At 37.0% G+C, this 22,303-nt stretch overlaps 1 protein-coding gene and 1 long non-coding RNA gene across 2 annotated transcripts; one reads left to right on the top strand and one right to left on the bottom strand.

Annotated features, from left to right (window-relative positions):
- The first annotated feature begins 6,761 nt into the window (after positions 1–6,761).
- LOC145798884 (uncharacterized) lies at positions 6,762–17,657 on the top strand. The gene is made up of 2 exons (XR_014340710.1): positions 6,762–6,801; positions 17,368–17,657. It is a non-coding gene; the product is annotated as an uncharacterized LOC145798884 (long non-coding RNA).
- A 1,498-nt stretch (positions 17,658–19,155) lies between these two features.
- LOC145799981 (uncharacterized) lies at positions 19,156–21,585 on the bottom strand. Its single transcript, XM_082889630.1, has 4 exons — positions 21,103–21,585; positions 20,344–20,655; positions 19,781–19,977; positions 19,156–19,702 (listed from the first exon to the last, which is right to left on the bottom strand). The coding sequence occupies exons 1-4, from the start codon at positions 21,583–21,585 to the stop codon at positions 19,156–19,158; spliced, it is 1,539 nt and encodes a 512-aa protein (XP_082745756.1).
- Between the last annotated feature and the right edge of the window lie 718 nt (positions 21,586–22,303).

Here is a 22,303-nt window from a genome sequence, read left to right as displayed (position 1 = left end):
TATTGCCTTGAATGAATAGAATTTAAAATGGGATTTGAAGAAATAATAATAATAATAATAATAATAATAAGGGAAGCCTTTTGAAATCCCATGGAAAATGACTCTTCAGTAGAAAGAAATTTTGCCTAGACACTTCAGTAGGAGGTTCACTCTTGATCAAATGGCTCATTTCTTCTAGTGTGGCTCTCTGTGGTGCTATGTCTCCTGGAGGTTTTGATCCCTTTCTTCTTTTCTTTTCTTCTTTTTCCATTCCTTTATTTTATTTTTTATTTATTTATTCAAATCTATAATTTAAGTCCATTTACATGACCAAGCCAACGTCACTGCAAAATTTACAGGAGAGGGCTGTGCAGCAGACACAGAGGGAGAGAGGGAGAGGGAGAGGGAGAGGGAAGAAAAGAAAGGGTTAGGGTTTTGTTTTGGAGGCTTCATTAATTCTTCAAGTGATTCTTTGATCTTCAAAAATAATTGTAAATGCAAAATCTACTTTCCTTGATTTATGTTTATTTTATTGTTATTATTTATTTATTTTTATTTATTTGATGTTGATTTGATATTGTATTTACATGAAGATGATGGATTGATTTTAATTATTTTGGTTAGATGTGTATGCAAGGTTTAGGATTTTCAGATGTATTTATTTTATGGTTGTAATTACAATGATGGATATATGAAATTAAAATAAACTTTGAACCCGTAAATAAATTCCGAATACTCCACCATCACTCCAAAGATTGTTGTTTTATTTGAGTATTGGTGAGAAAAAATATAAAAAAAATGGTAAGGATTATGAGATTTATTTGAATACCTTAAGTTTGACATTGTTATGTTTATTCTCATGAGTAGATGAGGGATTGTGTAAATGTATCTATTGTTGTTTCGTTCTCACGAGTAGACGAGTGTTTTGATTTACGCACGTACATATATGCTAACCGTCCGAGGGGAGTGGGCCAAACTCGGGACGATATCCCCGTGCAAGTTTGGCTTCAGAGCGGTGTTAGGTATACGGAAGACATATGGAATATACGTGTAGGTCGGAAGTGAAAGTCGGAAGTGAAGAGCTGAAGTGGTGGAGTTAAGATATAAAAATTAAATATGAACTTATTGGTATAGTTTGAATTGCTTTGATTTGTACATCTCGAAAAATAGTAAACGACCCCAATAAATTACGAAATTTGGACAGAGGCATGTGTATGTAATTCTAGACAACTTTTATATTTTAACTTTTTACTAAATAAATCGATTAGAACTTATAATCGGATGATCTTAGTTATAATAATTTTTATTTATTTTAGCAATGCAGATTTTAGATGTTGTTTTAACCCATGAAATGAGTTCATTTTTATTGATTTCGCGTAAACTGAAGTAAAACATTATTCACATTATTCTGAACACTTTTCATATTTTGAACTTTTCCGAAAAAAATCATCTTAAGGCAGTTTCTTTTTGTTTTCAGTTTTAGATTTTTCGATCGAATTTCGTCTAGGTTTTTCTATTAAGTTTTTCTCTTAACTTGTTCAGTTTCTACTAAATTCGTTCGCGTTACTTTTTAGGAAATTTGATTATGTACAACTTTTGGTTTTTGAGTTTTTGTCAATTCGAATGATTTAAGTATGAAATGATGCGTTTTTATATGATTAAATTATGCTTTTTCTTTTTTTTTTTTCTTTTTTTAGAATGGTGAGTCTTACTAAGTTTTTATGCAGGGCTAACCCACCGTATATTATTTTTATTTTGTTTATTTTATTCTCAATTTATATTTAGTTATATGCGGGTAAGAAACTAAAGTGTCACCGTATCCTGGGAAACTATCCATTCGCCTCGGTGCAGATGGAACTACTTATCTTATCCCGTAACAAGAATTAAATGTATTTTTGTTTGTGTCTGGTGGATAAGTAGGTGTCAAATCTTGTACTCATACCAGTATACTTGTATATTGACCTGTTTTGTCTCTTGGCATTTTTGGGTGTGCTTTGTTTGAGCGTAGCCGAGCTTCCTTTGCATAATTAGTTGGGATTACGGTGGTGACAAGAAATAACTACGGTTTTAGGACATGTCTTTCGGACTTCTTTTGTTTTCTTGAGCTTAGGGTTGATGTTAGTTTATTGTATTTATTATTATTATTTTTTTTATAACTTTAGTATTTTGATAGTTTGGCATTGTGGGTTATTGATGGGTCGTTTCACACACTAAATATAAACATTAAACTATATCAAATATTTTTAGAATAATAGTAAGTCCATGTATCGATCCACAGGGACAAACAAAAAATTAATTTAATTTAATTCTTAAATTTCTAAATTAATTTTGGTAAAAAGATTGAGAAATATTATAACTAAATGAGAATTAAATGAAATTAAGAAATTAAATTGACGATTAAACATATGATTTGAGATATTGATTTTTGGAAAAAGTCATAGGGTAAAAAATTCACCACTAACCACATGAATAAGACTTAACAATGACCATCAATTGCACTTCAGTTTGAACTATCCAATATTTCATAACTACAAGTTTGAAACATTGATTAAGAGGATTGTTGTGTTCAACGTACATGTACGAGTTATCTCAAGTAGCACAAGGCGTTTGCTCTAAACTATGGTAGTAACACGACCCGTCTCTCGTAGCACGACTCCTCTCATACTTTGAACACAAACACAAAGAAAACAAATATATGGAAAGCATTAAATAATCACAGAGAATAAAATACTTGAAGAGACGAAAAGCAAAATCATTATAAACTTCTAAAACATCCATACATTTATTCAAACTGTTTCACAATCAAAGCCTAAGAAAAATCCCTTTACATGGCTAGGGTTTCATCAAAATCCTGGAAAAGAAGAGCCTAGCTACTTATGGAGGAGTGAGAATAGGTGAAGGAAGAAGAAGCTACCATAGGAGACATTCTTTAAGCTTCAAGTTCTTTTGTTTCAAACTCTAGCCTCACTCTCCCTTTTCTCTGAAATATTTTCGAACCTGGTTTTAGCCTCTTTTTCTTCCTTTTATTCCCAACAGAAGAGCCTTAAAATTTCATGCATGCAACCCTACGTGGGCCGCTCGAGTGGTGGTGGGCCGCACGTGCAGTAAAGCTTGGCCGTACGTGCGGTGCGACGAGGTGGCGGATGAGATTTTTTGCTCCTCGCACGGAGAATATATTTTCATGCCATTTTGGCTTAAATTTGCATGTTACTTGCTAAATCTGCACAAGTGCACAAAACATATCATCTCCACCAAATAAACAACATTGAAAGACTAAAAATGTAAATTAAGTGGCCTCAATATAGTACATTTCGGCCTACATCACGCCTCCCAACTTACATTTTGCTAGTTCTCGAGTAAAACAAAAGAAATAAGAAAAGTAAAATAACTCTAAGTCACTTTCATAGGGATCATGATTGCATTTAGCATATGCAACAAGCCTTTAAACCACAAGGTTACCCCAAGTGGACGAATATAGTCTCGTGAGGGTTTCCAGAAATAATACTTACAAACATCAACATATTCACATCTGCTCAACAACAATAAGTAATCACACTACTCCAACTATCAATTAACTTAGGTGTCAACTACAATGTGATATTAAGGCCTCATTTGGGAACGTGATTTTTTAATAATTTTTTGGCTTTTTTGCTAAAATATGATGTAAAAAAAATTAGTATGTTTTGGATAAATTTTTAACTTTTTACGAAAAGATGTGCAAAAAGTAGAGAGAAAATGAAATCTTTGACTTTTTGGTATAGGTTGTTAGCTTTTTGACCTTTTTAGTAACTTTTTGACCAAAAAAATCGCTTGCCAAACGAGGCCTAAGACATGATGAGTCGTTGAAGGCACAGTGGACAAAAGTCTCTTGTACTTGTGAATGCTAGTAAACACATCATCAGTGCCCTTGGTGTATAGTGCATTCTCCATAACTAATTAACTGTCCACTATAATAGCCCAGTGTAACTCACAATAACACCCAACATATACAGAAAAACAAAATTTTTGCAACCAAGATTCTCATCATTTTTTTTTTTATTTTTTTGAAAGATTGTGCAATTCCCTGATCCATTAAGCTTTTTAATCAACTCATGTAACAAACATTGGGCCAATGACTCCCAAATTAGATGATTTTAGGGTACTAAGTGTGAAGACATTCCTACAAACTTAATAACTCGAATTGAAAAGGTTATGAACCTGAACAAGTTTTTATTTATTTATTTATTTATTTATTTTCTTAGCTATGCAATGTCTAGGTCCCTTATACTTTCTAATTAACCCATGTAGCAAGTATTGGGCCAATGACTCCCAAACTAGATGGTTTTAGAGCACTAGGTGTAGAGACACCTCTACGGGCTTAATAACTCGAATTAAAAAGGCTATGAACCCAAACAAGTTAAGTGTTTTTTTTTTTTTTGGGTGAGAATCAAGGCTACTCATTTATGTTTTTTTGCAATACTAGCAATTATCTATGATGTATACTAGGGATTAGAATAGAGAGGTCACCGCTATTAAAGTGTGTTCATGTGAATCAAGGTACACTATTGACAAATGTACTAATACCACAAACACAAACAACTCTCCTAGTGCAAACATCACATGTGAGTATTTACTCAATAATCCCTTTTTATACAAGTCCCCTATGTTCCCCAATTAATATATGCTTATATCACTATTATACTGGCACAAAGTGAAAATCAAGTGGTGCAATCAAGTGTAGCAAGTACAAACATGAATTGTTTTTATAATAACCCCCAACCCAACTGGAATATAACATTGTCTTCAATGTAAGCAACTGTAAAGTAGATAGTAAAATGAGAGAGAAATGATCTTACTAGACGGCGCAGGTGCATATCCAGCAAGGCAAGGATGAACCAAACACACACACACACACACTTTGTTTTTTTACTGTACAGTATAAAAGGAAAAGAAAAATAAAACAAAACAAAACAAAAAGAAATAAAATAAAGAAAATATAATGGATATCACTGATTTGGATCCGGCAGTAGTGGAAAATGCTGCTCAAATAAGGCATGCATCAGCGTTCAAGTCTCGAATGCCTCATCATGAACCTTAGCTCCAAGTTGATCAAACCATTACTAGCTCGACTCTCGGTATGTAAAAAAGTCAATTTGTAGAGATGCAACTGACTGCCGATACCCATCAAATGCCATCTGCGAGTAATCCTGATATGCCTGATAGTCTGCTTGGAGATCAACCACAGTTGCTGAATAGTGGCTTGATTATCCAAAAGAGCCTAATTTGCGCGTGCGTCATACGGAATGGTGTTGGCGCTGGTGCGGCGGTAGGCTCTGCCGAAACATCATTACGATTGGTCGGGGCATTAGGAAGGAGTAGTGAAGGCGGCAGGCGAGCAGTGGTTTGGCGCCATTGGGTTTTTGTAATAACACAACCCTCTCATATGCTTAAACTCCCTCATTATATGTGTGTGTATGTGTTTGATATGAAATTCTATGTTTGAATGTGTGAATTACTAGTTTATAAATTTATATCTGTCAATTATGAGAAAATTTGTTGGAATTGTGTCCTTCGGACTGGAAATTGGAAGCCTTAAAGGCACAATAAACCGAAATTGACTTTACGGTTATGATTAACATGATTTTTAGGACATTACATGAAGTTTTGTAAAATTTGATTTGTAACAAATTAATTGAATTATTTAGGCTCAAGTCTTAATTAAACTTAATTAGCCTCATGACTCAAGTCTTGATAGATATAAGGGTCACTTATATGAGCCTTAGATGACTTAGCCTCAACAAACATAAAAACAAAATAACTCCTGGAGAGTTTCTAGAGAAAAAAAAAAAAAAGAAGAGAAAAGAGAGAGAGAGGAAGAAGAGATCAATCAAGACTTGAAGATTGAAGAAATTGGAAAGGGGTTTATAGAATAGAGTTCAAGGTGAGTACAAATCAACTAAAATACCCCAAATCTCTCTTCAATTTCTTAGCATCAAGCTTTGAAATGAAGTTTTTACACTTATATAACTTAGGATTTTGAATACTGATTTTACTTGAGTAAATATCCATGAAAGTCATAAAGATTCATTGTGTTTGGTTAATTGAGAGTTGATCCTTGTATTTTGAGGTTGTTTTGAGTTAGCTTGAGAGGTATCACTTCTACTCTTTAGTTTTTGCATGCTTTGAACTCATATATATGTATATATATATATATATATATATGTTTGTATATGTTGTGATAGACCATGAAAAGATGAAGAAATGAAAGAAAGGTGGCAATTGGAGTAATTAAAATGAGTTATGATCTAATTGAGTTTGAGATTTGTGTTTATTGTGTTCACATGTCATGATGTTGAGATAAATTTGCTTGTATGAAACCTTAGAAATGTATTTGGAAAGTTTAGTCTTTGATGATTTTTGGACTGCTCAAACAGAGCCTAGGATTGACCGTGCGAGGCTTATGGCCGCACGTGCGAGATGCACAACAACACGTGCGTGGCTCACAGCCGCACGTGCAGAAAACAAGGAAGGCCAGTTGAGCAATCTGAAATAAAAGCACGTGCGAAGCCGCACGTGCGGCGCACCTCTCCTCACGTGTGGTAGGGGACTTCCGCACGTGCGACCAGTGGGGAAAAATCTTGTCAGCTTCTTTTACTCTTTTTGGCCCTCCGAATTTGTTAATGTGTACATTTGATCGTTTTGAAATGCTTACAATTGAATGGAAATAAAACGAATCGAACCAATGATTAAAGAAAAAAAGGCTAAGGAAAAGTGAATTACTTACAAGTTGTGTGCCATGTGTAGGTCACGTACTGGAGGGGATTGTTGAACGACCACATCACAGTGAGTAATAGTAGTGTAACGATATGTCTTATTTACGTATTGTGATTGTGGATTATACATTTTTGCTTGTGAATGCCATATGTCATATAAATTGTGTTTTGATTGGAATAATTGGCATGATTGAACAATGGCATATAGCATGGACCCGAGGTCGTTTTGTTTCTGTTAAGCATGATAGGAAGAGGCCATTATGATGTGGACTATGTATGACTCATGGCCTTAAGGCCAAGGGAGATGGAGACATGCCGATGTACCATCTACCCTATAAGGATATGGATTACTTATGACTCATGGCCTAAGGCCAAGGGAGATGGATACATGCGGATGTTTCATCTACTCTTTAATATTTCGAACAGATGTTGATATGTTGGGCCCAAAGTCGTTATGTATTATGTTGGACCCAAGGTTGTTTTGTCTTACGTGGGCCCAAGGCTATTTTTGAATGAACTTATGAATAAGACAAGCACATGACTTATAAAAATATTCTCCAAAGCTTATGCTCATTTACATGAACCTCCTTAAATTGCTATTATTCACTAAGCCTTGCTCATTTCGTATTTATGTATATTTATATAGGTGATCAGCTCGGAGGCTAGCCTTAGGTCAGCTCTAGGAGCCTTTTGTTGGACTTGTTTTGTCGAGCCTCCCCAAGTGGAGCCTCTTAGCTTTTGTGGGGTTCCTTTTTATGTCACATTTTGTTAAGTCTTTAAAGACTTGTAATAGATACATTGTCCATATGTAAATTTTGGGTTGTTACCTTTTTGTATAGACTTGCATAACTTAAACGTGTTTGTCTATAGACTATGAACTGTGTATCTGAACTCTCTATAGATGGTATGGTGTACTAATGTCCTAGCATTTAAGCACTGCACAATGGACGTTTTGTTTGGTTATTATATTTGCTTCCGCTTTAGGAACCGTCATTCGATAAATGTGATGGAAATTTTGTTTTATGGCCTATGTATTGGCCGGTCATGATCCAGACTTTTAGGCGCGGGTTTGGATCATGACAGTTTTACCATAAAGCGTTGGCGGCGGAAGCTGAATCTCATTGGGTTCGAGTGGGTATGTCCATTGTCTTTTTATGAGTACAGTGATGAGGTTGACGAAATGGAGGGCCCATGTAGAACCGCCTCGAGTGTTACGCAACTTGACTTCGTTAAGGATATGGGCCATCTAGTTGAAGATCAAAATAGGGATGTCGACCCAAAATCCGAAGTCAAATCGGTGCAAGGCATGGAGGAAGTCCCCGCGCTGTTCTTCCTTGTGGCCTAGAGGGATGACATTCTTTTTTAGAACCACACCAAGGAAGAGGAGGCAGCATGGTAAGTTAGCTCGATGGATGCTAATTCAATTGTCATTATCCTGCTGCCTCTCATAAAATTCGATCACAAGTGTTGGGACTGTGAGTTCCCGAGTGAACACCAAGAACTGCTCTTCATTGATAGTGTCCATGGAACAGTGAAAAACATCGGCAATGGAAGCTGGTGTGACCACTAACTCCACCCCGTTAACAACGGACAAAAGAGCTCCCGGGGCCTCGTCACTGATGTACATGTTCTAATAAAAAACTTGCACAATGCAAAGATACGCCGATTCAGTGACGGTGTAGATGCCCAGGAAGCCCCGGTCTTCAAGTTGTTGGACACTCCACGTAGTTGGTTGGTGGCGATGGAAGAAGTCCACATCAAATGGTGTGTCACGGGCAATTTGTTTGTCGACCCAGATGGCGGTTGGCACATCCTTAAGTGTAATGTTAGCATTGTGAGGCCATTTGGGTGCTCGACGGAATGATGTAGACATATTTGCACAAAATAATACAACCAACACAACTAAAAATGTGGAACTATTATATCAGCACTCATCAAATATCGCATGTATGCACGAATCATTCAAATCCTCATTGTTATCACACTACCGAATTTCTTTTATTTCAATTTTTTTTTTAAATATACTATCCTAAATTAACTTACACTAAGTTAGCATAAAGAAAATTGACAAACACAAATATGAAATACAAATAAATAAATTAGTAGAGAAAAAGAGAAGAAAATAAAATAAAAAAAATACAAAAAATAAAAATAACAACTAAACTACTATACAATTAAACTAACAATTAAAACAAAAATAAAAACAATCCACCAACTAATTAAACTAACGAGTACCACTAACTAAACAACTAAATTATATAAAAAAATAGGCTACAACAAGCTAAATTATTATTATTATTATTATTATTGGTGATTTTATTTTTTGGTCGCACATGCGCCGGAGATGGCCGCACGTGCTGTGGTCAGTTTCTAGTACGAGCAGCACAATTTTTTTTTTTTTTTTTGGTGTGAGGGATGAGGGATGATAATGATAGGTACAAGGGTGATAAACAAAGCTCAAAATCACCATTAAACTACCAATGTACTAATATTACAAGTGAAAACTAATAAATTTAAACAAAAAGAGAGTGATTACCTTGAAAAAAAGTAGAAGAAAAGAAATGAAGAAGAGAAGATGTAGATCCGCCGAAAAAAATGGCCGCCGGAAGGTCTCCAGTCGGAGAAGATGGTGATGCTCCGATGGGAAGTTGGTGGTGAGGAAAAAGGTGAGTGAAAGTTGAAGGAAGAAGAAGATGGTGATGGTAGGGTTTGATGAGTTTGTGGGTTTGTGGGGTTGAGAAAGAGAGAGAGAGAGAGATAGAACAAAGAAGATGATGAGAGGTAGATAGAGAGTATGCTAGGAAGTGGTGTTGGTCAAAAGTGGGTTAGGGTTTTCTTAAAGAAATCTCTCTTCTTCTTCTTTTTTTGTTTTTTTTTAATGAAAAGATAAATAAAGTAAATAAAAAATACAATAAAATAAAATCTGTAGGATTTTTTTTTTTGTTGAAGAAATATTAAATAAGTAAATAACAATAAATAAAATAAAATATAATCTGCAAGTTTTTTTTTTTGGGGACTAGGTCGCTCTTGCGCGCATGTGCGGTGAATTATGAGCCGCTTGTGCAACGAAATTGGGCTGCACTAGCGGCGCTCACACAGTGTCCATTTGGGCCTGGGCCGCTCGTGCACTCCAACCTTCTTTTTTTTTTTGGATGGGCTGCTTTTGTGCCTATTTGGGCCGCTCTAGCGGTGGAATTAGGAAGCTCCAGTGGCGTTGAAATAGTGTGGTTTTGGGCTCGGGCTGCTTGTGCGACCTAGCCTCCGCTCGTGCACCCTTTTCTAGGACCTCCATTCGTGCGCCTATGTGGGTTGCTCATGCGGTCTGTTGCACTTTTTTTTTTAAAACCAAGTACAACCCAAAACATGTCAATCCATTTGTATCTTCATTTCACATCCGAAATAAATATAGTACTTTGAAAATATCAGAATGCTTAACAAAGATATAATCTTCACGCGAAAATTACGGATACTACTTTTCTCCCTAACAATGTTTGTAACTTTCCCTATTCTCCAACAGGGTGACAGACTAGGTTGATTTGGTATTCAGAATCGAGGCGCATAAAGCTAACTCGACCTATGGGGCTACCATATAGAGTTCAAGCCAGGGTGATTTTGAAGCAATCTTCACACCCCTGAGTATTTAAACCAGACGTTAGTCTCAGAAATTTCAAACCTTTGCATTCTAGGCTTTGTCATTCGAACTTTAGTTTCCACCATCTAAGTTGGTCTCCTAGGAACTTACTACAAACACAGTTAGGTGGCTATACTAGACCGTCAGATGCCATTCGAGCATGACAAACACCAAAGAAATTACACCTTCAGAGGATTTAAAGTCTCATTTTTTCAATATCATCCACAAAATGTTTCGATCTTTGGCCATTGACCTTGAAGGTCGTACCATCTTATGGATTTTTAATCTCAACCACCTTATGCGGAAAGACTGCAATAACCTTATATGGGCCATCCCACCTAGATCGGAGTTTACTCAGAAACAATCACAATTTAACATTGAACAGCCACACTTTTTGGTGAGGCTCGAAGGACTTACAAGAAATGTGTTTATCGTGAAATGCCTTAGTTCTAGCCTTGTAAATTTTTGAGCTCTCATATGCATCATTGCGAAGCTCCTCTAACTTATTAAGTTGGAGTTTCTGGTGGTCACCGGCCTTTGCCATATCAAAATTAAACTTCTTAATGGCCCACAAAGCCTGGTGTTCTAACTCAACAAGGAGATGGCACGGTTTTCTGAACACAATCCTATATGGAGACATCTCGATGGGTGTCTTATATGCAGTGCGATAGGCCCAAAGTACATCAACCAACCTAGTGGACCAATCTTTCCTATTGGGCCTCACAACTTTCTCGAGGATGTTTCTAACCTCCCTAGTAGAAACCTCTACTTGATCACTAGTATGGGGATGATAGGGAGTGCCAACTTTATGAGTGATCATGTATTTGCACACCAATGTCTCGAAAAATCGGTTGCAAAAATGTTTACCATCGTCACTAATTATGGCATGTAGGAACCCAAAATGACAAAAAATGGTTTCATGGAGGAATTTAACCACAACTTTGTGATCATTCATTCTGGTGGCCACTACCTCCACCCACTTGGAGACATAGTCCACAACCACCAAAATGTATTCAAAGTGGAAAGGGACCCATGAAGTCGATGCCCGAAACATAAAAAATCTCACCAATCAAAATAGGGGTCATCGGAATCATATCTCACCGTGACATAGAGCCCATGCATTGACAACGCTTACAAGCTCTATAGAAGTTATGGGCATCTTTGAAAATAAAGGGCTAATAGAACCCACGTTGTAAAACCTTGGCGGTTGTTTTCTGCCCATTGAAATGGCCGCCACATGCATGAGAGTGACAAAATGTGAGAATGCTATGGGTTTCACTCTCCGGCACACAACATCGAATCACTTGATCCGGACAATACTTGAACAATTCCGGGTCTTCCTAGAAATAATGCTTGACTTGTGAGAAAAATCGGTCTTTGTCTTACTAAGACTAAGTTTGAGGAATTTGACCAACCGCCAAGTAATTCACTATATGAGCAAACCAGGGGAGGGCCACTTGTGATACCGCAAGAAGTTGCTCGTCCAGAAATGAGTCGTACAAAGCTAAGGGATCACTCGTGTACTCAATAAAGATGCAAGATAGATAATCCGCAACTACATTCTTGGATCCCTTCTTGTCCCGGATTTCTAGGTCAAACTCCTGAAGGAGTAGAATCCACCTAATCAACCTACGTTTGGTCTCTTTTTTGATAGTAAATATCGCAAAACGGCATGATAAATGAAGACTATGACCATGGAACCTAGGAGATAGAACCGGAATTTATCTAAGGCAAAGACTACAACTAGCAACTCTTTCTCAGTGATAGTGTAATTCAATTGTGCATTTGAGAGAGTGCGAGCATATATCATAGGGTGCCCTATTGACCCTTTGGCCCAACACAGCCCCGCAGTATAATCCGAGGCATCACACATGATTTCAAAGGGAAGCGACCAATTCGGCGACTTCATGATTGGGGCGGTAGTAAGGGCCACTCTTAGTGTTTCAAAGGCTTTCAAACAAGCCTCATCAAAAATAAAAGATGCATCCTTAGCAAGTAAACTACACAAAGGACGGGATATTTTACTACAGCCTTTAATGAACCTACGGTAAAAACCTGCATGCCCTAAGAAAGATCGGACTTGACGCACAGAATTGGGTAGAGGAAGGCCTACAATGAGGTCAACCTTAGCCTTGTTTACCTCTATACCTCAAGAGGACACAATATGTCCCAACACTATACCCTCACGAACTATAAAATGGCTCTTTTGCCAACTCAAAATCAGGTTTGCCTTAGTACATCGTTCCAACACTCTAGTCAAGTTTCTAAGGCATTCCTCAAAAGACAGTCCAAACATCGAGAAATCATCCATGAAGACCTCTAAAAATTTCTCCACCATGTCAGAGAAAATGGCCATCATATACCGTTGAAAAGTCGCCGGTGCATTACATAGCCCAAAGGGCATACGCCAGTAAGCAAAAATGCCAAAAAGGCTAGTGAATATGGTCTTTTTTTGGTCAGCGGGGTACACCGGGACTTGATTATATCCCGAGTAGCCATTAAGAAAATAACAACAACCCTATCTCGCTAACCTCTCAAGAATTTAATCAATAAATGACAAAGGAAAATGGTTCTTCCTAGTCATGGAATTCAATCTCCTATAATTAATACACATTCGCCACCCAATAGTGGTTTATATGGGGACTAACTCTCCTTGCTCATTCTCTACAACAGTGATGCCCGATTTCTTAGGTACCACTTGTGTGGGACTTTCCCATTTGCTATCCGAGATGGGGTATATAATACCTACATCTAATATTTTCAACAGCTCTTTTTTCACAACCTCTTTCATTTTAGGATTAAGACTCTGTTGCATTTCACGAGAAGGTTTAGCCTCCTCCTCTAGATGTATATGATGCATGCACACGAAGGGATCTATCTCTTTCAAATTAGCCACCAACCACCCTATAACATTTCGATGTGCCACAAGAACACTCATTAATTGACTTTCCTACTCTGCAGTTAAGTCTGATGCAATGATGACAGGTAAAGTATCATTTGGCCCTAAAAATGCATACTTGAGTGTGGTCGGGAGTGGCTTCCACTCAAATGTAGATGGTGTGACTAAGGATGGTATGGAGGGCTCTCTAGATAGAGAAGGAAGGGACTCAAATTGGGCTTTCCACGGAGGAAAATCCGGTGTAGAAAAAGAATTAAGTAAGGCATTCACCTCCTTCATTGACCCGTCAATATTTAAATTTTCAAACCCAAAATGAGCTAGACAATCCTCTAGAGGGTCCTCTACAAGAACGGAGAGTAAAGCCTCCTCCACAATCCCATCCATAACATCCATAAATAAACACTTATCTCTTTCATGGGATTATTGGGATGCTTGAAAAACATTGAGTTTCACTTGCGCATTTCCAAATGAAACATCCATAATCCCGGTATGACAATTTATGCATGCATTGGCCACAGCCAAGAAAGGTTAACCTAAGATCACCAGGGTTTGTTTCTGAGAGCTGGCTACCAGTTTCATATCTAAAACTAAAAGTCAACAGGAAAATAAAACTTATCGACCTTTACTAGCACATCCTTAATCATGCCACGTGGCATTTTGAGGGACCGGTCAGTTAACTGGAGAGCAACAGTAATGAGCTTCAACTCGCCAAGCCCGAATTCTTTGTACACAAAGTACGACAACAAATTAACACTAGCCCCTAAATCTAACAAGGCCCTATCAATAAAATGATCCCTTATAATGTATGTAATGGTTGGGGCACCCGAGTCTTTAAGTTTGGGGGGTATGTTATTCAATAACATGGAGCTTACTTGCTCTATGAGTACGACCTTATGGGACACGTGTGTCCTAGATTTATGCTTTTGCATACAAAGGTCCTTCAAAAATTTAGCATAGGAGGGTACTTGCTTAATTGCTTTCAACAGGGGAAGGTTGATTTTCACTTGTTTAAAGACCTCCATCATCGCTTCCATAGATGCCGCCTTCTTATTAAAAGGGGACGATGTCTCAAGGCATTGGGAAAAGGGTGCCTTAGGCACATATGGTGCCTTACACTCATGTGAAATACTAGGGACTAAGTCATCCCCCTTATGTGTTTCTTCCTCACCGTTGCTCTCTTTGGGTTGACCACTGTGATCACCTTTCTTAGCCTTAGTTGCATCAGACGCAACTGGTTGAGGCTCTAACTTTCTCACACTTGTCAAAGTGATCACCGCTTACGCCTACTCGTGGTGCTTTTCATTCCCACCTGACCCTTCTGCGCCATATTGACCCTTAGGGTTGGCCATAGTCTGACTCGGTAATTTTTCTTCATCTCTTCTATTTATGTTATTAGCCATTTGACCTAATTTGGCCTTTAGCTTGGCAATAGAGTGAGTATAGGAGTGAACTACTAGTGCTAATTCCTTAAGTTTTGAGAGAACTTCTAACACTTGAATCTTAAAGGTAAAGTTGCCTTGAGGAACAGGCGGGGGTGATGGTGGCCGGTAAGGTTGTGAGGGTCTATAATTGGTAGGCAAAATTATTAAAATTCTTCCTTGGTGGTGGAGAATTGTAAGAAGTGCCTTATGAAAGAGGTCGCCATGGAAAATTAGGGTGATTTCTTCATCTCGGATTGTATGTGTTGGAATATGGGTAAGCCATAGTAAAAGGTTTGAACAAGTTACCAATCAGGCACTTGGTGGTGGGGACACTGTTGGAAAAGGTCACGAAATCTTTCTCATGTTTCATGAAATTGCTCGTCATCAAATTGAGCAAAATTGGTGATGGCTCGTCTAAGTTGGTCTTACCAATGAGAAAATACTTCTCCAAAACTTCTACTGTAATTGGTCTCATGTTGTGACAGAATTGGCAGGTAAGGAATTCAACCAAAGTTTGGCTTTTGTCCTTTACTGAAAATGGGAATAGTTGCAACATTAAGGCCTCATTTGTGAAATTCTGGATCCTTACTATAGAGCAAATTTCCAGAAATTCATGCAGAAATTTGTAAGGGTCATCATGAGCTAGTCTATGGAATGATGGGAGCATTTGGATGGTGCTAGATTTAATCTCATAATGAGCAGCGGTGGTGTCGAGTAACTAAATGCGTGATGGTGATGTATATGCAGTGGGTGTGACGTAATCCTTAAGGGTCCAATTGGGCCCATTTAGGCCATTCGGGTTTGCTGTCTCAATTGGTTCAAGGTATGGATATGGATATTCAAGCCTAGGAACACGAGAAGAGACTTTAAGTTTCCTAAGAGTCCTTTCTAGTTCAAGGTCCAAACTCCACTATTCAGGGCAAGAAGAATGGCGCCCGTGCATATACCACTCAGACACACACACACACACACACTAAGTTCCGACTCTGTGCACTAAGTTATGAAAACAGAATACCTATAACGATTTTGGTTTGGACTCGACCCTTGTTATATTCTGGGTACGGGTTTCATGGTCTTTTATTGTTGATTATACCTTGCTTCTCTTGTATTTTCCTCAAATTTAGCTATTGGGTTGTCGCGGTTGTGTTTGGAACAGGTTGGTCGCTTGGTTTTCAAATCTTATGTTGGCCAGGTTTTTGGTCCTCCACTTGAGCGGCACTTCTTGCGCTCAAGTGGGCTTTGCAAACTCTCAGTACTTTTGCAAGTTTGCAAAACTACTGGAAGAGTGTATTCTACGCTCGAGCAGGTGGGCGCTCAAGTGGCCTTTCTTGATCTCGAGCGGTGGTCTGTCCTCTGCAAAACTACTTGAAGTGTGTATTATGCGCTCGAGCGGAACAAATTATTGTGTCTGACGCTCGAGTGTCACTTCTTGTGCTCGAGTGAATTGTGCGTATATCAGTTCGCAGCAGCCTACTTTTTTACCACTTTTTCATCTCTTTTTCTCTCAAAACCTTAGATCTATACTCTCTCTGTCTAAAACTCACTCTCTTTCTACATTTTAACCTAGATCAATTGGGTTTTCTACCCTAATGTATTTGAGAAAAAGCTAGAGCATTCTAAGAGCTCCGTTTTGATCCGATTAATACTTGGTTTCGACGTTGTTGAAGGTTCTACCTTGCTTTCTTCATCTCCTAACTTTGAGGTAAAGATTTTTTATACTTCTATATGACTTTTAACTTAGCTATTTGTTTTGTATAACATTATTGTAATCTTTGGAGGAGTTTGAACAAACCTAGGGTTTTGGTTTAAAATTAAAGGAATGGTTGTCAAATAAAGGTATAGAAAATGGTTGTAGGTGTAAATATGAGGATGTGTTGTGTTAAATTTGTTGATTTTGACACACGGGTTGAATTTGGAAGAGAATGGAGTTTTGCCCTAAAATATTTCAAAAATTTTTTTTGTACAAATAATAGAATTAATATGGGAAATGTGAAATTAGATAGATATTTATGTAAATGGTAGAGTTGGATATTGTTATCTCTCATCCATGGAAATTTAAATAGTTTATCTGTTTTGGAGATTGTATATCTGTTTAGAAATATTTGTTTTGGGCTATCGGTAGAGGATAGCTATGATTGTTGTAGAAATTGCATGAGGATTAGGTAAATTGAAACTAATTTCTTATTCGTTGTCATTAAATATGATTATGTCTTTAAATACATTATATATGTATGATGTTTGGGAGAAGATAGAGAATGTACTCCATGTTTGGGAGGAGATAGGGGATGTACTCCATGTTTGGGAGAAAATAGGGGATATACTCCATTGAATTAGTTGGCCTGAGTGTCCAGGGTGAAAGTCCCGAAAACCGTGCGTATGTATATATATATATATATGGGTGTCGACTCCCCGCAGACAGAAGATCCGTAAAATGGCAAATAGAAGTAATTGTATGATGGTGGTACTGGTTAGAGATCTATTGAGTTGTATTCTCAATTTGGTTGACTAAATGAAATGGAACTGATGTCATGAATTGAAATAATACAGCTGGTACTGCATGGTTTGTAAAAGAATTATGAAATAGTTTATCAATGGCATTGTAATTACATATTACCCTTATATCTTTGTTAAGTTTCATATCTTGTACTGAATTATTTCTATTGGGATTTGGCTCATCCTACATAGGAAAACCATTTTCAAGTGTTGGTGATATGCTTTCACCAAGGGCTTAGCTTGGGAGGACTGTGGAGCTGAAGGCTTATATTTTTTATTTTTCTTATATTTTGTGTTTCATATTTGTACAAGCCTAGCGCTTTATTTGTATTGAGCTTATGACTCACCTTGTTGTACGCAAGCAACGACTTGGAAAGATGTAAGCATGTAAGGCATATGATACGAGTGTAGCTTTCATCCTTTATTGCATCTGTCACTTTGCTGTATTAAACTTTGATTAATGAAAGCGTGTCGTTCAATTATACTATTGTTTATCGATGGATTTATTTTATTTAATTCGAGGCGTTATAACTTGGTATCAGATCGTACCGGGTTTGAATACTTGGGTACATGGGAAGTGGTTATTACTACAATGAGTTTGTCTCGCTTAGCAGAGATGTATACATATAGTATGCTTACGTGACAACATGCTTATATTACTATATGGATATGGGATTTCACTCCTAAAATGTTGATTGGGTCTACAAGTTTTTAGAAGTCTTATTAGAAGAGCACTTGATCACTGCTGTTTCTAATTGGAACTCTGATAACACCGTGGGACAGTCATTATCTAGAAAGGAAATTCGTATGTGTTTATGTGACTAGATGCTTACGTGGAGTGGATTAAATGTTGTCCATCGTACCAGGACTTGTGTAAATTGGCTTCAGCACATTTGTGACTGTGCTAACCTTTAGGTTACCCTTGTTAGGATGCCTAGACGAGGAACTAACAATTTCTTTCCTTCCACACGAGAAAAATTATGGAAATAGTTTATGGAATTATGCCAAGGTGTTACACCTTTAGTACAGTTTGAAGCATGGTTTACTAACCAGTCGACGTTTGCTCTGGAATTGGTGGAGACTAAGGAACTTCATTGTTTGGAGTTTGAGAGTAAGTTGTGTGACGACATCCAAGGAAGAATTGTCGGGCCTTGGCATAGAAGTTACAGTGTGCTTGTTGAAGCAGCGACTCATGTAGAGGTAGCGGTATTAGTCATGGGACGGAGTATGACAGAGGCCATCTTGGCAACCCCTGTAACCCGGGGTGTTGGTAGACCTTTTAAGAGGCAGAGGGGTTTCAACCCACAACAGTCTCCGGGAGTGCAGTCTAGATCTACTTTTCCAGTGCCGAGTTTGGGTTCGGGAAACGATAAGCAGAGGGGTTTCACTTGTTTCAAATGTGATCAATTGGGCCACAAGTCTCCGGCTTGCCCACAGAGGAAGAGGGCAAGATCGGTAGCTCAACTAGTAATTGCACCACCGGGATCATCTAGCTAGCCAGGACTTGGAGTGATTGAATGCTCGATGGAGGAGCAGTCATTGGGATCCTCACCAGTTCAGACTTCGAACTAGTCATGTATTCGGGAACCATTTATTTGCTAGGTGTGTAATCAGCCGAGTCATGCTAAACGTTTTTGTACCCAACCGAGGACTTCTCTAGGCATTCCGCAACCTAGTCGGGTTCAACCTTATTCGTCTGGGCAGCAAGTCTGGCCCTGAGATTTGTGGGGCCTAAGGCGAACTATGAAAATGGGGCCCTTCTAATATATTTTTTTTAATAAAAAATTTATGCATAAAATGATAGGTATCTACAAATTTTTTATTTAAGTACACTTGCACATATAATCATTAAAATTATAAACTAAAATTTACTTTCATATATTAAGATAGGAAAAAATCAGTACAATGACTCAAAAATATTAAAAACTGGTTTTGTTGCTTTATAGTTTAGCAATATCCAGTTTACAATTAACCCAACAATCACTTAAATACTACTCTTCTTGCATTTTTAGCTGCAAAATCACTAATTAAGTTTGTATAATCTAATTTATCTACCAAATCCTTTTCAATAGACAATATAGCTAATCTATTCAATCTTTCTTGTGACATTGTTGATCGAAGGTAGGATTTGATCAATTTCAACTTTGAAAAACTTATTTCTGCAGAGGTAATGGTAACTGGAATAGTCAACAATATTCTATACGCAATCCAGGCATTTGGAAAACAACCATCCATCAATTTCAAATAATTCATCACCTCAATTGGCCTATTGATTTCTTTTGGCAAAACTTCTTTGAAGACTTTTAACTCAGAAAATAAATCTTTCCCATCCACATCCATAAGTCCATCATGTTTCAAAAAGTCTTCAAGATTAGCCGAATAAGTCTTCAAGCACTCATCATTGGTAGAATTTAACTTCTTCAAATCAAACAAAAATCCAAAAGTTTCTTCATATATTTGAAATTGTTCAAATCTACTCTTAAGTGAAGAAAGAGCTTGATCTATTATATATATGAAGTAATTAACTCTAAAGGATTCTTCAGTTGATTATGCAACCTCTTCACTAACATTCTCATTAAAATGTTTCTTTCTATGAATGACACGCCTTTCATGAAATGTAGGTTCAATCTCCATTTTAATTGCAACTTCTTTAGCTTCAATCATGGCCTCCAAAAATCTAGTTTCTCTATACTTTTCAAGAAATGTAATGAGTCCTTTTAATTGATGTATAGCAACATCAATATGCATGTCTTCAGCTTTAAATGTCTTGCTAACAGAATTGACAGTAAACAATAGATTGTGCTAGATAATCATGCAAAGCAAAAACTCAAAGTTCTCAATTTCACACTTTGTATTGGGCTCATCAGATTCTTTTTCCAACTAAATTAAATCATCTCTTATTTGTGGAGCTTGGTACCGTATTGCTTTAACACTTTCAATGCGACTTTCCCAATGAGTTTGTGATAATGGCTTAAGTGTGAGACCTTCCACATTGTCTTTGAAAATTTTCCACCTCTTTTTAGAAGATGAAAACAACACATATATGCGTTGTACCACTCTAAAGAAATAGATAGCTTTGGAACAAGAGGTAGCCATATCACAAAGGGCAAGATTAAGACTATGACACCCACATGGCATGTAGAATGCTCTTGGATTTATTTTAAGTACTCTTTTTTGTACACCTTTGTGTCTCCCTTTCATATTAGAGCCATTATCATATCCTTGCTCTCTTATATCACCAATATCAAGTTGGAGTGTGTGCAATGCTTCTCTAAGTACATTAAAAAGTCCCAACCCCGATGTATCATCCACCTTCAAAAATTCTAAAAAGAATTCTTCTACCTTTACCACACTAGTTGAAACATCTACATATCTTATCACAAGAGACATTTGTTCTTCATGACTAACATCTGGAGTACAATCAAGAATAATTGAAAAATATTTCACTTCTTTGATTCTTGCCACAATCATACTCTTGATCTTACTCACTAACATTTATATCAATGTGACCAAGATAACGGTAATGAATTTCACTCTTTTGAATACGTTGAATGTGCTCTTGCATTACTGGATCAAATTTGGCAAGCATTTCAATTCAGCTTAAAAAGATTCCATTTCATTCTTGATAAATCTTCTCATTGTCTCCACAAAAAGCTAAATTATTTTTAGCAAGAGTGATCACAATAGCAATTATTCTTAGTAACACTTGTCTCTAATGTTCTCTCTCTTTGTTGATTTGTTCTTGAACACTTCTATCAATTGTTTCATTCTTCTTCAATCTACTTTCCAATTCAATCCATTTGCTCATATAAATAAAGTGCTCATTACTAGTTTCGTGACTTCTAAGCCTGTTGCCCATATTCTTCCAATCTTTCAATCCATCAGTAGCCAAATGAATATTGTTCCCATCTTGCTTAAACAACTTACAACAAAGTAAAACACTTTGTCTGAAGCATCTGAATATACTAGCCACTTCCTATCCTGCTTCTCTCCATTTTGTAATTGTCGCATGTAAAATGTAGAAGAAAAATGCCCATCTTTGTCATCTAGGGGAAAATTCACACCATTACCTCTTATAGGACCTCTTTCAACTAATAAATCTCTTAAATTTTGATCAATCTTGTCCCAACTACTAGGGTCATAAATGTTTAGAGGTCCACATTCAACATTGACATCTTCACTTTCACTAGATTCTACATTTCCAAAATCTTCATTCTCATTCATATGTTCACTAGGTTGTTCAATCAACAAATCATCATTCTCATTATTATTCACACAATGAGCAGGTTCTTCAATTACCAAATCTTCATCATCATTGTCATTTGAATCCGAAATATGTACTTGTTTCTTGATACCAAAATATTTATCAAGTGCTCCCGATTGAGATTGAATTAATTGTTCTACTTTCATCCTCTTCTTTCTCTTTTCATTTCCAGAACTATACTTCCTAGGAAACACGGCTATAATCACAAACACTTCAATCCACAAATCGCAATCCACTGATCCGATAGCAAATAAATTATAAAAAAAAAACAATTTAATGAAACAAAATTAGGAAAAAATTATTCAATTAAAACTGATAAATACGTAGGTAAAAAAATTAGGGTAAAATTATTTATTCCACTAAAATCTAATGGATAAAGAAGGTAAAAAAAAATTAGGGCAAATTTATTATTCCACTAAGTGATAGAGAAAGAGTGTAGAAAAAAAAATTAGGGCAACTTTATTTAATAAAATCTGATACTGAGTCTGAGAGAGAAGACTTACCATGAGAGAGAGTGTGTATGAGAGAGAATGAGTCGCCGGAGGAATATGTGAAAGAGAGAGAGAGAGTCGCTCACAATGCTGTGCTCAGTGCTCTGCGTCTGCCCTCAACTTGGTATATACTTCCGTCTTCATTTCATCACTTCATGAGAGAGAGAGAGAGATTGAAAGCAGAAGTAGTACACTGAAGTGAACAATGTTGTATATTGTATGTATGGTTTGGGTTGGGCCCAAACACTCTTTTTATATATATATATATATATTTTTTCATTTTAATAAATATGGGCCAAACCACATAAATATGAGCTAAACTATACATGGGCCCAATAAAACATTTTGGGGCCCTTTAAATTGATCCTTAAAA

The sequence above is a fragment of the Camellia sinensis genome, chromosome 9 (assembly GCF_055761805.1).
Source record: "Camellia sinensis isolate YWXY chromosome 9, ASM5576180v1, whole genome shotgun sequence".
In the NCBI taxonomy this organism is placed as follows: Eukaryota; Viridiplantae; Streptophyta; class Magnoliopsida; order Ericales; family Theaceae; genus Camellia; species Camellia sinensis.
The sequence above is the reverse complement of the archived record's forward strand: the minus strand, read 5'-3'. Positions and strand labels throughout refer to the sequence as shown.